This window comes from Salmo salar, chromosome 01 (genome assembly GCF_965601325.2).
Source record: "Salmo salar chromosome 01, fSalSal1, whole genome shotgun sequence".
NCBI classification, from domain to species: Eukaryota; Metazoa; Chordata; class Actinopteri; order Salmoniformes; family Salmonidae; genus Salmo; species Salmo salar.
In genome coordinates, this window is record NC_138291.1 from 169,490,388 (window position 1) to 169,505,883 (window position 15,496).

At 39.9% G+C, this 15,496-nt stretch overlaps 1 protein-coding gene across 1 annotated transcript in view; it reads right to left on the bottom strand.

The window, feature by feature from the left end:
- Window positions 1–125: 125 nt before the first annotated feature.
- Window positions 126–15,496, bottom strand: part of eeig1b (estrogen-induced osteoclastogenesis regulator 1b) — a 108,625-nt gene continuing 93,254 nt past the window's right edge. The window contains exons 10-12 of the mRNA XM_045693160.2: window positions 14,843–14,967; window positions 14,626–14,695; window positions 126–14,513 (exon numbers count right to left, since the gene is read on the bottom strand). Of these exons, the coding sequence (XP_045549116.1) occupies window positions 14,468–14,513; window positions 14,626–14,695; window positions 14,843–14,967 (241 nt within the window). The 3' untranslated portion in view covers window positions 126–14,467. The remainder of the gene's footprint in view (window positions 14,514–14,625; window positions 14,696–14,842; window positions 14,968–15,496) is intronic.

Sequence of the window (15,496 nt, forward strand, 5' to 3'; positions counted from 1 at the left end):
TTTTTAAAAAGGCACTTTTTCTACATACATTTTGATTTGTGTTTTCCTAATAAAATAAAGAGATTTATGACATACTGACATTCAATTGTGGAAACAGTGTAGTAAAATAATATGTCAAACTTAGATATTTCAATGGTTGTTAGCATTTTTATTGACAATATATAGTTTTACATCAGTCCAGAACACCTCACTATGTAAACAATTACAGAGTAAGTGTTCAATAGATTCCGTTTCTAGTTCACAAAAACTGCATTCAATGTTAACATCAGGTATATATTTAGAAATCAAGCTATTACACGAGTAAAATCTATGGATAATCTTAAAGGAGATCTCCTTTACTTTATTGGTCACCATAAATGTGTGTGGAGTGAGCCAAGCTGTCAGGGCTGTCTTCAGGAATGGACCAAAATGCAGCAGAGTTAGTGTTCATCATCATTTAATGCAAAACGGAACACTCTACAATTTACAAAAACAAGAAAACTGACAGCCAACAGTCCTGTCAGGTGCAAACACACTAAACAAGAAACAATTACCCACAACCCCAAAGAAAAACACACACTACTATATAGGACTCCCAATCAAAGGCAACTCAACACACCTGCCTTCAATTGGGAGTCCAACCTCAATTAACTAAACACGTGACACAAAACCCTCTCTGCCACGTCCTGACCAAAACCAATATAATTGCTCCCTCTGCTGGTCAGGATGTGACACAAGCACGGCGCCAGTTTACATCAAACAATGATGCCCAACAAAATATAGCAGAAGGAATAGAATTCCTGTAGAAAATATCCCTTACTAAACGATTGTTGAATGTCTTATCTAGTAAACCTATGCCATTCACCTGGATATCACTTACAATAGGAGATGTTCCAAAATAAGCATCATTCTGAAGTAAAGATTTTATCTCACTAGGTATAATTTTCCTTGCTTGAAACCTCAAAGTTGTAACTTTCCATAAATTCTCTCCACATCAATAGATTTCCACAAATACTAACTAATTAGCTGACAAGGACAATATTTTTCAATAACCAGTTACGGTAAAATAACATCTTGTTTCTATGTAATATCAACCCATTATTCCATACAATCATTTATAAGGTGAAAGTTGTGTTTATACAGCAAAGGCCAGCACATTAAAGCCTGCTTGTGAAAAGCTGTCAATTTCCCGGGAAGTTTACCCACAATATAGGGACATTGTAGTAAAAAATTAAGCCCTCCGAGCTTCTGAAAAACAAAATGAGGTATAATATTCCAGAAACTACGAGGATTTTTTTAAAGTACCTTTTAAACCAGTTGACTTTTGATATCTGATTGAAGAGAGTGAAATCTAAGACATTTAGACCACCGTCACAAACCCTGTTGGTGATAACATCTATTTTTATCTTATGTGGCTTGTTTTTCCATATGAAGTTGTACAATGGCCTATCTAAGGTAAAGCAAGTGGATTTGAGTGTCAATAGATAGCCCCTCATCTTAGGATAAAAGCACCCTCCCTTGAAGACTTAAATCCCTCCCTAACCATGAGGATCATTTATTTTTGATAGATTTGTAGATTCAGTTACAGGATTCAAATTAAGATCATTCACAGCCTTAAGATTTTTGGTGATCTTTTCACTGAGGTAGGTTACAGTATCTTTTTCAGAGATGTTACAATCTGCTGGATTGACAGCTCCTTTCAGAACAAACATCTCACATTTGGAAAGATTTAATACCAAACCTGAGATTTTGGAGAACTGCTTCACAATATCCAATGCTAATCTAGTTTGTGACACATTTTTCAAAAAAAGTGAGGTGTCATCCGCCAGTTGGGATATCTTGATCTCTCTGGCCTGGAATGTAATGCCTTCAAATGGACTTTTATGAACTAATGAGCATAACATTTGAGATACTAACAAAAATATAAAAGGTGAGATTGGACAACCTTATTGTATTCCTTTGTAAATGTTAAACCTTGAGGATATTCTATGACAGAGTTTGATACAGCTATTGCCACCATTATACAGAGTTCTAATAGCGTCAACAACAAAAAACTAGCAAACTTCAAATGCTTAAGACAATCAAAGATAAAATTGTGACTTAAGGTATCAAACGCTTTCTGGAAATCCAGAAATAAGATAACAGAGAAGTCATCCAATAGATCACAATACTCAACCAAATCTAACACCAGCCTCAGATTATTAGATATATTGTGCCCTTTCATAACTCTGATTGACATTCATCAACCAGATCATTCAAGCATGACTAACCTTTTCGCAAAGGGTTAGTCGGGGGTTGACTTTTGGGATTGTACGCTCCCCTATCAGACTACGTTCAATGCTCCTCTCCCAGTTTCATTAATTAGTCCCTCAATTGCAAATATGGAACAAACTACAGTTAACAACCTTTCTGCAATTCCTAGATTATTGTCCAATCACCGTATTGCGAATACTACTCACATGCAGAGAGGTATTGTTAGTAATAATCTTGTCCCCATAAAATTGAGCTCTGTCAATAGCTCAAAAATGCTTTATTGCTCATCCAGTGCAGCTTCAGGTGCTACCTTGGATACTCCATCTGATATGAATTCCCGTAGCAATGGCATTGGAATAATTCATTTGAATGCTAGAAGCCTGATCCAAAAGTTGGACTTTATTGAAATGTTGGTCTCACAATCAAATGTTGACGTATTGGTTGTATCTGAATCGTGGCTGTGTGATTCTGTGCCTGATTCAGATGTTCAGTTGATTGGGTACAATATTTATAGAGCTGATAGAGTTGGTAGAGGTGGTGGTATCGCGATTTATGTAAAATGCTGCTTAAATGTTTTTATGTCCATATCAACCTCTGTTCCAAAGCAATATGAATGTCTAGTTTTAAATTTGGTACTTGGTAATAATGCTCATTTAACTCTAGCAGGGGTATATCGCCTCCCCTCAGCTCCTCCTTGTACTCTATGCAAATTATCTGATATACTGTCTAATTATGCAAACTCTGAATTACTGATTTTGGGAGATTATAACCTGGATTGGCTCTCACCAGTATCCGATAAATTAAAAGACATTTGAACTGAGCTAAATCTAACTCAGCTGATAACTAAACCAACCCGTCCCAACTTTAAGAACCCAGTAAAATCTACTCTACTGGACATTATTCTAACAAATACCCCCCATAAATACACAGCCAGTGGGGTTTTTGCAAATGATATCAGTGACCACTGCCCTATTGCTTGTATTAGAGATACCAGGCTGAAACACTCTGATCCCTGTATAATCTCTAAGCGAAATTATAAACATTTCTCACAGCAAGCTTTTATCCTTGACTTATATCACTGAGTTTTTATCCACTTGCTGCTTTCTGGACCCGGTTTTAGCCCTTGCTTTTTTTCTCTTCTATTGTTACCTCTATGTCTGATAAACATGCCCCGCTTAAGAATCACAGAGTAAGAAACCGAATCAGTTCTTGGTTCTCTCCTGAATTGTCAGGTCTTTTCCTGCAAAAGAATCGGGCCTGGGCCTTGGCGAGGAAAACAGGTACTCCAGCTGATTGTCTCTTTTTTAGGCAATTGAGAAATAAATGTACTGCAGCTGTCAAAAAGGCAAAATCAAATTACTTCCTTAATGCTCTGACAGATTCTGCAGGAGATCCTGCAAAATTCTGGAAAACCGTTAATTCACTGAAACGGGGGAATTCTGCTGTTTCTCTTCCTAAGCAAATTACCTCAGACTCCTGTATTCTAAGTGAAAAAAATGATATTTGTGATGCTTTTAATAAGCATTTCATCTCTGCTGGTTTTTTATTTGAAAGGAAAAGTGGCCATTGTGGCACTGGCCAGTTAGTTGATTTTTCGTCTTGCTTTTCAACCGTTACTCTGAAAAATGGTAACCCTGTTTTTAGTTTCCAGAAAATAACCGAAGCAGAGGTTCTAGCTGCCCTGTGTGCCATTGATACTAAGAAATCCTTAGGCGCTGACAATTTCCACCCGTACTTACTTAAGTGTGCTGCACCTATCATTGCTGGTTCAGTGACACACATTTTTAATCTAACATTAAGCACAGGAAATATCCCTAAGGTGTGGAAAGCAGCTTTTGTTCTGCCATTACATAAGGGAGGTGACGGTAGTGATTTGGATAACTATCGACCCATATCTTGGCTCCCTTGTCTGGCAAAGATCCAAGAATCTATTGTCAACAAACAGTTACAATCTTTTCTTTCTGCTAACAGTATTCTTAGCACCAATCAATCTGGTTTTAGATCTAAACACAGTACCACATCGGCCACTATGCTTGTTGTAAATGATATTGCAAATGGCTTAGATGATAGAAAGCACTGTGCTGCGTTGTTTGTAGATTTGTCAAAAGCTTTTGACACTGTAGACCATGCTATCCTTTTGAGTAAGCTGTCATCTTTAGGACTGGGCACTGATGCCTGCCGATGGTTTTATGACTATCTTAAAGATAGAACTCAGGCCGTCATGGTCGACGGGGTCAAGTCTGACCCCTTACAGTTACTTAAAGGGGTCCCTCAGGGTTCAATAATTGGCCCACTATTGTTCTCACTTTATATAAACAACATTGGTGATGATGTCAGATATTGTAAATTCCATTTATATGCAGATGACACAGTGATGTACTCTATTGCTCCAACAGCGGACCAAGCTTTAATGCAGTTGGAGTCTGATTTTAGGATACTACAGGGGTCTCTTTTACAGCTTAAACTTGTTTTAAACGCTAAGAAAACAAATGTCATGTTTTTTTCTAGGTCTAAACTCTCAGTTAGAAACACTTTTGTAATCACTAGCTTGGATGGTACTCAAATCAAACAGGTCTCTGCATATAAATATTTAGGGGTATAGTTAGATGATAGGCTTTCTTTTAAAAAACATGTTATTGAATTGGGAAAAAAGCTCAAATTCAAGATAGGGTTCCTTTACAGAAACAGGGCTCGTCTGTCCTCCGTAAATAGAAAACAAATTGTGCAGGCTACTTTTATGTCCGTTTTAGATTATGGTGATATTATCTATATGCATGCATCGGCAAACACATTAAAACCACTGGATGCTATTTACCATTGTGCACTCAGGTTTATCACGGGTGATAGTTACAAAACTCATCACTGTATCTTATATCAACATGTGGGTTGGGCCTCTCTATCTGTGAGGCGAGAGCAACATGCTCTCTTGTTTATTTATAAAGCACTTCTTTTAAAATTACCTCCATATATATCATTAATTTCCACTAGATATACTCATTTTAAAACCAGATCACAGATGTGGATTACATTACAGACTCCTGCGGTCTCCACAGAGTTGGGTAGGACTTCCTTTAGTTCCTTTGCACCTTATTTATGGAACAAACTGCAGATCCAACTTAAGTTAGACACTCTGGTGTCCCTTGCCCATTTAAAAAATGTTATGGAGGATCAATATGTTGTCTGTGATTGTTTCTGTTGAATTGTGTCTTTGTTTTGTATGTTTGAAATGTTCTTGTCTGTATGCCTAAAACTGTACATGTGAACATGTTTACACAGGGCACAGCCGTAAAAGAGATCCAGGTCTCAGTCTGTCTGTTTTCCCTGTTAAAATAAAGATTTCATTATTTTATTTTTTTTAAAGATTGAGGCTATAATTTTCTAGTCGTTATTTAGGAGTGTGATTGGATGGCAATTATCAATAATTAAGAGATCCTTGTGTGGTTTAGGTATAAGAGTAATAACCCCTTGCTTCAGAGAGGCAGGTAGTTATCCCTTCTTTATAGCCTCCTTAAAGGTTTCAAGTAAAAATGTTGCTATTTCTTCAGAGAAGGTTTTGTAAAATTCAGAGGTTAATCCATCACAACCTCTAAATTTGTTATTTATTTATTAAGCAACCCCATATAGGATGTCCATAATGGATAAATCTTGACAACAAGACCGACTGAATTCTTCACTAATCGAGTTAACATTCTCTATAGAATCAAGGAGATCCATTAGTCACTCAAACTGTTATCTAAGGAGTAAAGATTCACATAAAACTTGTTGGTAAAGTCTGATAACAACTCTCTATCCTCAGAGGTTACCCCATTAATCTTAAGTTTCCGAAGTGTGTTGAGTTCCCCTCTCCTCTTTTCCAAATTAAAAAAGTATCTACTAAAAAGTATTTACTAAATACCTAAATAATCACAGAATTACATATACACAGAATGCAAATTATGTCATACAGAAAACGTCCTTGGTGGACGGAGCCGACATGACGGCTGGTTACACAAAGGAAAGGGGGTTGGGTTTGAGTGAAAGAGCGGAAAGACTGAGGAACAAAGGGAGAAGCTATGCTATCTTAAATACTGTATCTTATGCATTCTAAATTACCGCCCATTTGGAAAAGGAAAATGCAATAAATATTTACTCTGAGCGGCGCTTCTGTAGGTTGGTCGTAGATGCTGGCCGTGGTGCCCAACAGAGATCTTCCTGTCCTCGGAAGAATGTCTTTGGTGGTAAACTGGATATGTTGTAGTATCGTTGTTGTGTGTTAGATTGGATCCGTCGTCCGTGCTTTCCTAGCCCACGTTTAGAGTGGCCGCTGCTAACTCAACGGCTAGGAGGTATCACTTCTGTAGTGAATAAGAGTTCAAAGTTCATACCATTCGCAACCAAAGCTCACGCTGAGGTTGGCTTAGTTCTGTAGTTGACATGTTAGTCCATTTAACGTGGGACCGTCGTCCTCACGTCCTTGGAACAGCTTATTATCTGAATCCTTCTGACATCGGACCGTCGCCCTAATGTACCCGGAACAGAAAGTTATATTTTCGTAAAGGGCTTATATAGTAGAGGGAGAGAAGGGTGTTTCATAGTTTAAAACCAATGTCTCTTCACAGGGGCGGGCCACTGATTGAGCAGAGCTCTAACCTTATGAAAACCCAATTCTCTCATTTGGAAGCTAAGATTACATTTAATCTTTTCACAAATAGTTTCATATTTAAACATTTAAATTGCACAACAATTCCATGTGAATCTGATAACTAGAATGTGTAGACTTTCCAGGATACAGTTTACGTCATCCTATCATTAATAAGAATGTCTCAGATGACAACCGAACTGACATCATATTCATTAAGTACCAACGCATATTTTCAACAGGTTGGATTACCGAAATATGGTTCCTTTCCCCCCAACTTTTTGATGTTCCCAGACTCTCTATGTTTAACAAAGGCTTTTCAGTAGTCCTTCAGTAGAGTCAAGAGAGGAAAGGGATAAAGGTATTTATGGGGGTTCATAAACCTTACATTTACATTTACATTTAAGTCATTTAGCAGACGCTCTTATCCAGAGCGACTTACAAATTGGTGCATTCACCTTATGATATCCAGTGGAACAACCACTTTACAATAGTGCATCTAAATCTTTTAAGGGGGGGTTAGAAGGATTACTTTATCCTATCCCAGGTATTCCTTAAAGAGGTGGGGTTTCAGGTGTCTCCGGAAGGTGGTGATTGACTCCGCTGTCGTGGCGTCGTGAGGGAGCTTGTTCCACCATTGGGGTGCCAGAGCAGCGAACAGTTTTGACTGGGCTGAGCGGGAACTGTGCTTCCTCAGAGGTAGGGAGGCGAGCAGGCCAGAGGTGGATGAACGCAGTGCCCTTGTTTGGGTGTAGGGCCTGATCAGAGCCTGAAGGTACGGAGGTGCCGTTCCCCTCACAGCTCCCCTCACAGCTTACCCACAGGCCAACGAAACAGGAAGCCATGGATGACCACAATACAGTTCCCTAAACTGAAATGAAGGGCTCTAATCAATCTGAATCGAGGAAGTTCAGTTTAACAGTGCGATTGAAATTTAAAGGCAATGTGGGGGGAAGGCCAATCACAAAATATCACAAGAGAAGCATCTAGGAAAATAAATGTATACTGACGTGGTGCAATTGCAGTACTTGCACACAATAGTTTATTGGAGTGCCAACGAGCCAGCAAAGTACAATAGACATACTGTACCTGCCCACCATAGTTTATGGGGGAGTCAAAAAGCCAGCAAAGGTACAAACCATGCTTTATCGGATTAAATGCGCAATGATATGAAAATATAAATGCAATTTCGCCTTTCAATATAACATTGCATTTTCAAATTGGCATCGATTTAACCATCCATAGTAGAGTGATACCATGCCACCTATACATTAACACTTTACATTTGAGTTGTTTAGCAGACGCTCTTATCCAGAGTGACTTATAGTTAGTGCATTCATATAAAGATAGCTAGGTACGTGTTTCCTCTGACACATTGGTGTGGCTGGCTTCCGGGTTAAGCGGGCATTGTGTCAAGAAGCAGTGCGGCTTGGTTGTGTTTTGGAGGACTCACGGCTCTCGACCTTCGCCTCACCGAGTCCGTACAGGAGTTGCAGCGATGAGACAAGACTGTAACTATCAATTGGATACCATGAAATTGGAGAGAAAAGGGGGTACATTTGTTTTAAATAAGCTAGTTAGGTGGGACAACCCACATATCACAGTCATGGTAAGTACCTTTTTCCTCAACGTAGCTATCAGCAAATTGAGCAAGTAAGAGGGAAAAGAGTCAAGTGCGAGTGTTAGTTCACAAAATCAAAATGTTCTGCTTCAAAAAAATGGGGGTGGGGTGAGGAGGGGGTGCGTGGGGGGTTGCTGTGGGATTATTTAAGATACTCTTTGAAGAAGTAGGGTTTCAGATGTTTTTAGAAGATGGGCTGGGACTCTGCTGTCCTAGCTTAAGGGGGAACTGATTCCACCATTGTGGTTCCAGGACAGCGAAGGGCTTTGACTGGGCTGAGTGGGAGCTGTCCTTCCATAGGGGTGGGAGGGCCAAGAGGTAGCAGGACAGAGTACTCAGGTTGGGGTGTAGTGTTTGAGCATAGCCTGAAGGTAATGAGGGACAGTTGCTCTTGCTGCTCCGTAGGCAAGTACCATGGTCTTGTAGTGGATGCAAGCTTCGACTGGAAGCCAGTGGAGTGTGCGGAGGAGCAGGATGACATGGGAGAACTTGGAAAGGCTGAACACCAGGTGGGTTGCAACGTTCTTGATAAATTGCAGGGGTTCGATGGCACAAGTGAAGAGCCCAGCCAACAGCGAGTTGCCATAACTCAGATGGGAAATTACAAGCACATGGATTAGGACCTGCGCCGCTTCCTGTGTGAGGTAGGGTCGTACTCTACGGATGTTGTAGAGTATGTACCTGTGTAACCGATGTGAAATGGCTAGTAGTTAGCGGTGGTGCGCGCTAATAGCGTTTCAATCGGTGACATCTCTCGCTCTGAGACCTGAAGTTGCGTTGCAAGGGCCGTGGCTTTTGTGGCGCGATGGGTAACGATGCTTCGTGGGTGTCAGTTGTTGATGTGTGCAAGGGTCCCTGGTTCGAGCCCAGGTTGGGGAGAATAGAAGGACGGAACCTACACTGTTACACCTGCAGGAGCGAGTCACTGCTTTGATATTTGCAGAGAACGACAGGGTGTTGTCCAGGGTCACACCAAGGTTATTTGCACACTGGGAGGGGACACCGTGGAGTCAACCGTGATGGAGAGGTCTTAGAGCGGGCAGGTCTTCCCCGGGAGGAAGAGCAGCTCCATCTTGTCGAGGTTGAGCTTGAGGTGGTGGGCCGACATCCAAGCGGAGATATCTGTCAGGCACGCAGAGATGCGTGTCGCCACCTGGGTGTCAGAAGGGGGGATGGAGAAAAGTATTTGAGTGTCATCCGCATACCAATGATAGGAGACACCATGTGAGAATATGTCGGAGCCAAGTGACTTGGTGTTTAGAGAGAAGAGGAGAGGGCCTAGAACCTAGCCCTGGGGGGCACCAGTAGTGAGAATACGTGGAGGATTAAGGAGGAAGGAGAAGGTGGAAAAGAGATTCCTAGGGTTAGAGGGAGAAGCTTGAAATTTAGAGTGATAGAAAGTGTCTAGCAGCGGATACCAAGGAACAGAAAGTAGAGAGGAGGGAGTGAAAGGATTATAGGTCCTCCGGAAGTTTAGTTGAAATTACTATTGCAACATGTTCCTTGGTAAATGTGAATGATAGTTGTACCAGCTAGATGATTCATTGCTTAATCTCATGTAAGTGATTGTTGTGTCTTAGAGATACTGTATACTTGTAACTCAGACATAATTCCACTACAAGATGGAGTCAAAGTAACAGCATGATCATTATGGAGGTACTGTATGGCCTCCTATATGAAATTGAGAGGTACATTGTATTATGAATGTGTAATAAATCATCCAAAATGTTTTTTTTTAGATACCCAACAACAGCTTTATTTCCCCAAAATATGATTTACATTATTCAAATAGACATTTACCATCTTGAATAGGAAACATGACAATGTGTGTACAGATATAGTTCCTATTCATCATGTCACAGTGTCCCTCCACATGTGAGATGAAAGTGATAGAATAAATGCATTTTAGGAGAAAAAAAAGATGAGAACTTTGGAGCAATACCTGTGTGTGTACAATAAATGTCTAAATAATTCTGGAAAATCAGAAAAATAGTCATTTCAATAGTCCTCTATTGATATATATTCATTAACTGTTGATTTTTTAAAATCATATAAATCTCTTATTATTAATATTATAATTCTTAAGGTCATGAGTTTGGGTGGACCTCTCGGAGAGTCTTGGACTCGTGTGCATAGTTTTAAAATCCCTTTACAAAGATGAAAAAAATAAAAGAAATAGAGGATAAATAATTAAAATAGATAAAATGTTATGTCAAGTTAGTTGTCCAGACCTAAGTGCTGTTATCATGAATATCATACCGGCCAAGGTTTCAGACAGAGGAATGGCATATCTGGTCCCCATTAAATTCTGGTTCCCCTACCTACTGAGCTGATGAGCCTTAGGAAAGGTCCATGTGAGTTTGCAAATGATGATATTCAAAGAAATCTGTGATTTTTTAATCTCTGATTGAACAATGAAAGTGATTTACAGTGCTCGGTCTTTCAGAGAGCAATCTGTCTATTGACTGCTATCCTCTTACCTATCAAGTTCTTCAACCCACAAAATGTAGGTGATATAGTAGCTGAAAAGTGATGACAAATATCTGCTGATGTGTTGCATCAGAGAAACCTCACCCTCCATAGTGATGTGTTGATTAATTCAGATTTCAAATATGCAGCAGAAAATCCTTAGCGCTCCATTCATGACAGCAGAACCTCATGTTAACATATTGGTTCAACTCGTTTGTTAGAAAAATCACAGGTTACAAATAGTCAAGAATGTAGGAAAACAGAACCCAAACAATTCAAGAAATATACAATGAGCCCTCTTGTAAAAATAAAAACAGTAGCAGGGGAATCAGATAATAAGAAATTATTACAACTCTTTAGTGTATCAGTTTTTTTGTATACTTGATTTTTCAATGTTTCAAAGTAGAGCACAGGTACAGGTTTACCAATACATCTCAGCTGCATAGAACAAATAAACCAGCCAGCTGGTAAAAACTAAAACAAGTAAAATATTAATCAAGTGTTTGCCATTATAACCATTATCGTTAATAAAATGCTTGGGACTACACTACTATGAGATAGACAGTGTAACGTAATGAAAGAGGCCAAGTAAAAGAAATCAATTGGTTTCGTTGTAAAAGAAGCTCACGCTAAAATACAGATTCAGTGTGTTACAGAGGGCTTGTATAATCAAAGTTGATGAAATAGAGTTGAATTGTCCATATCAGCTTGACACATAAAAATAAAGCTAAGAAAACCTGTCAACATTTCCCCATGCATGTGTATGCACGTCAGTGAAGTTAAAGTTTATGCATTCATTGTTTCCTTTTTTTTCTCACATACAGTATGCTCACAGCATCTACAATGATAATGATGCAAGGTGGAGAGTGAAATACACACAAAAAAGCACATTGCAACAGCACACACAGCCCAATTTTCTTTTTAAAGGGCCAGTCAGGAGACATTTTTCTCTTTTGTGCCTCTGAATGTCAACACTCAGTATGCTGTGAATGTCTCTGTCCCAAATATCACTGTATTCTCTATACAGGACTCTGTTCAAATGTAGTCCACTATGTAGGGATTAAGGTGCCATTTAGGACACCTTATGTCTGTTGTAAAAAAAAACATCCTTGTTAGGAAGCTATGTTGAAGCTACAGGTGTGTAGATGAAAGCCCATATTGCACTTTTCCTTTGAAAGACATTTCAAATGAACAGACTAAGGGCGATAAGACAGGCTAAGGGCGATAAGACAGACTAAGGGCGATAAGACAGGCTAAGGGCGATAAGACAGACTAAGGGCGATAAGACAGACTAAGGGCGATAAGACAGGCTAAGGGCGATAAGACAGGCTAAGGCGCATTAGGTCCGTTTTCCTGCTGAGGGCTTTCAGATCAACTGAAATGTTACTCAGGGGTGAAGAACCGTGAGACAGGTGAGTGGCAAGCTCTTCAGCTTGCACACGCACAGACACACACACAGACAATGGGCGGAAGTAAACACACACACACAGACATTTCCTCGTTTCCACTCCCTCCCTAAAAAAGATATGCGCAGGCACAAACACACATACAAGAGGCCATTGTCATTTGGGGATGAGAGGGGAGTTTCTACTCAAAATCCTCCATTGTTAGCTCTGATTGGCTCTGACACACCATACCCACAATGCAATGTTCTTCTAACGGGATCAAAATCCGGGGGCAACAGAAATAAAATTACATTTCTCCCCAGCAAATAGAATAGCTTGTTAAATTAAATGAAGATGAGCAGATACCACTGTCAGTTGTATCATTAGAGCCCTTATTCAATTGTAAGTTCATTACGCTTGATAACGACTGGTGATATTGAGGCTTAGTGGAAGGGCAACAGTTGGACAGTTCTAGTCAAGCCCACATAGAAGGTATTTCACAAAGAAGGATTACTAAATTAGCCAGCCAACTTTAGTAACCCACTTCAGTAACCACACCATTTAAGGGCCCCCACTCAATCAAAATCAGTGACCAGGCTTGCATTGAGAAAGCATATTTGAAATAATATGCAGTCGAGTTTCCTTTTGAGCCTCACTGTAAGAATTGATTTTTCTTCTAGAAACCTAGTAACTTAGTTTAATTGACAACTCCAGTCCTTGACAACATGTAGGAATGTCATGGGCATGGTGACACAAAATGATTGGGTCTGACATACAGGACAAATGAGCGACAGTCAAGGGACAAAACTACTGAGACAGACAGACAGACAGACAGACAGACAGACAGACAGACAGACAGACAGACAGAAATGTCCCCCTCTGATTTTCCAACTTTTCCACTTATGGTATAGTCACCAAGCCAGCTGGTGAGCATGAGGATAGTGTCTCACATTACGGATGTAAAGTAGCCTATGTACAAGACCCTGTGGAGGAGAGGACCAAGGGCTTAGACTACAGTAATCGATTACCAATCCTGCCTGCATTTACCTAGACTCCAGTAATCGATTACCAATCCTGCCTGCATTTACCTAGACTCCAGTAATCGATTACCAATCCTGCCTGCATTTACTTAGACTCCAGTATTCGATTACCAATCCTGCCTGCATTTATCTAGACTATAGTAATCGATTACCTATCTTGCCTGCATTTACCTATACTACAGTAATTGATTACCAATCCTGCCTGCATTTACCTAGACTACAGTAATCGATTACCAATCCTGCCTGCATTTACCTAGACTAGAGTAATCGATGAATCATTGACCATGCAGTATGTACAGTTGCATATGGCCAGCCATATGTGCACGCCTTTCTCTTTCTGAGGTCCGTATTTCAACATGATCTATGATCATATTACATATAAGCCTATATTGTAAAACATTCTGTAACTTATAATATATTCTATAATGTATATATCTATATAATTCTATAACATGGGTTCTTTGGGCTATACCGTAACTTTGACCCCAGGTCTGGTACTGTTTCTGAAATCGGGGGATTGCAAGGGGTCATCAAATATAGAACATTTCACATTGAAAACCACCCATTCAAGCGGCCATTCAAACGGCCTGTTCAATTTCTCTATTTAGTAGTTTGTAACCAAGTCTTTCTTTACTTTATCAATCTCCCCTCATTTTAATTTATATTTGTTATTTGAATAACTAAATGTATCCCCAACCATTATCATACACAAACATAACCCAGTGTAGTACACATTGTTAAAAAATGATACACACAGGGTAAATTCCAACTTTTTGAGGCAGTCACATTTGCCTCCAACGCAACCTGTGTGGCTAGCTTTTTCCTGATTTTCAGTGTTTCACTACAACTCCCACGGTGCAATGGTTACCCATTGCTCACTCTATCAAGTAGTTTACACATTTTACACCTATGGTCCCCCAGATGAAAGCATGAATATAAAAACTTTTCAACATGAATGGATTATTCATAAATTACACCTCCCACCACCATCACCGTAAATATCTCATTAAAGGGTTACATATGTTGTTTAGTGGTGTTTGTTGAAGTGGTGTAACTCAAAAGACAGGCGTATGTGCATTTGTGTGAACACACACACTCATCGCTAGTGGCTCTCGATCACCACTGGCTCAAAGACGCCAGCAGTCACCCTACAGAAAACACAGAAGAGGAAGGGATTCATTTCTTTATTTTACTACCATAATAAATTCTGTTTTTGATCATGTAATAACATACTGTACACATTCTGGCATGCACACTCACTTGTTCCCCAGTTGTAACCCACTTAGGGCTGTAGTCCCATCTTTGCTGACAAACAATCTGAGGTTGCTGTCTGTGTATGGAAGCAAGAATGAAAGACAAAAAAGAGGGAGAGAACAGGTAGAGGAGAAAACAGTGAGTAGATGAGAGAGAAGCAAAACGTTATCACTGTGTGGTCATGCTCACTGTTCCATCAACACAACCTTCTTCCTACCCTTACCTTCTTCATGGTTGCTGACATCGGCAAAGTTCTGGCTCTGGATAATCTTGTCCACGATGTCGTCGGCGTCGATGCGCGTATCATCCACCCAGGTGGGTTGACTCTCAACCGTGTCCTTCTTCCTCCTGGCATGTCACATGACAAGGTTTACCCAACAACATCTGATCGAGGCTATTTTCAATGGTTGTTGACTGTGATGCAGTTAGCCTCGGTCAGATGTTGTTTGTTATCTCAGCCGTTAGTGATTGTGCTGAAGTTAACCAGTAATGTCTCACCAAGGCTAGAATTATTGAACGCTAATCAGGTCATACTTGTCTCCATATTTGAAGTGTACCTTTTTGACACGGTACAACCAAAATGTTCGATATAGTACTGCCAAAAAGTAATTGGTTGAAGTGCAGGAATAAAGCACTTCTGAGTAGCATGGTCCCGTGTGGCTCAGTTGGTAGAACATGGCGTTTGCAACGCCAGGGTTGTGGGTTCGATTCCCACAGGGGACAAGTACGGGGAAATTTTTTTTTAATGAAATGTATGCATTCACTACTGTAAGTCGCTCTGGATAAGAGTGTCTGCTAAATGACTAAAATGTAAAAAAATCTACTGTCTGCATGCTTTTCCTTTCTTTATATTCAGTGTTTTTGGCCCAGCAACAAT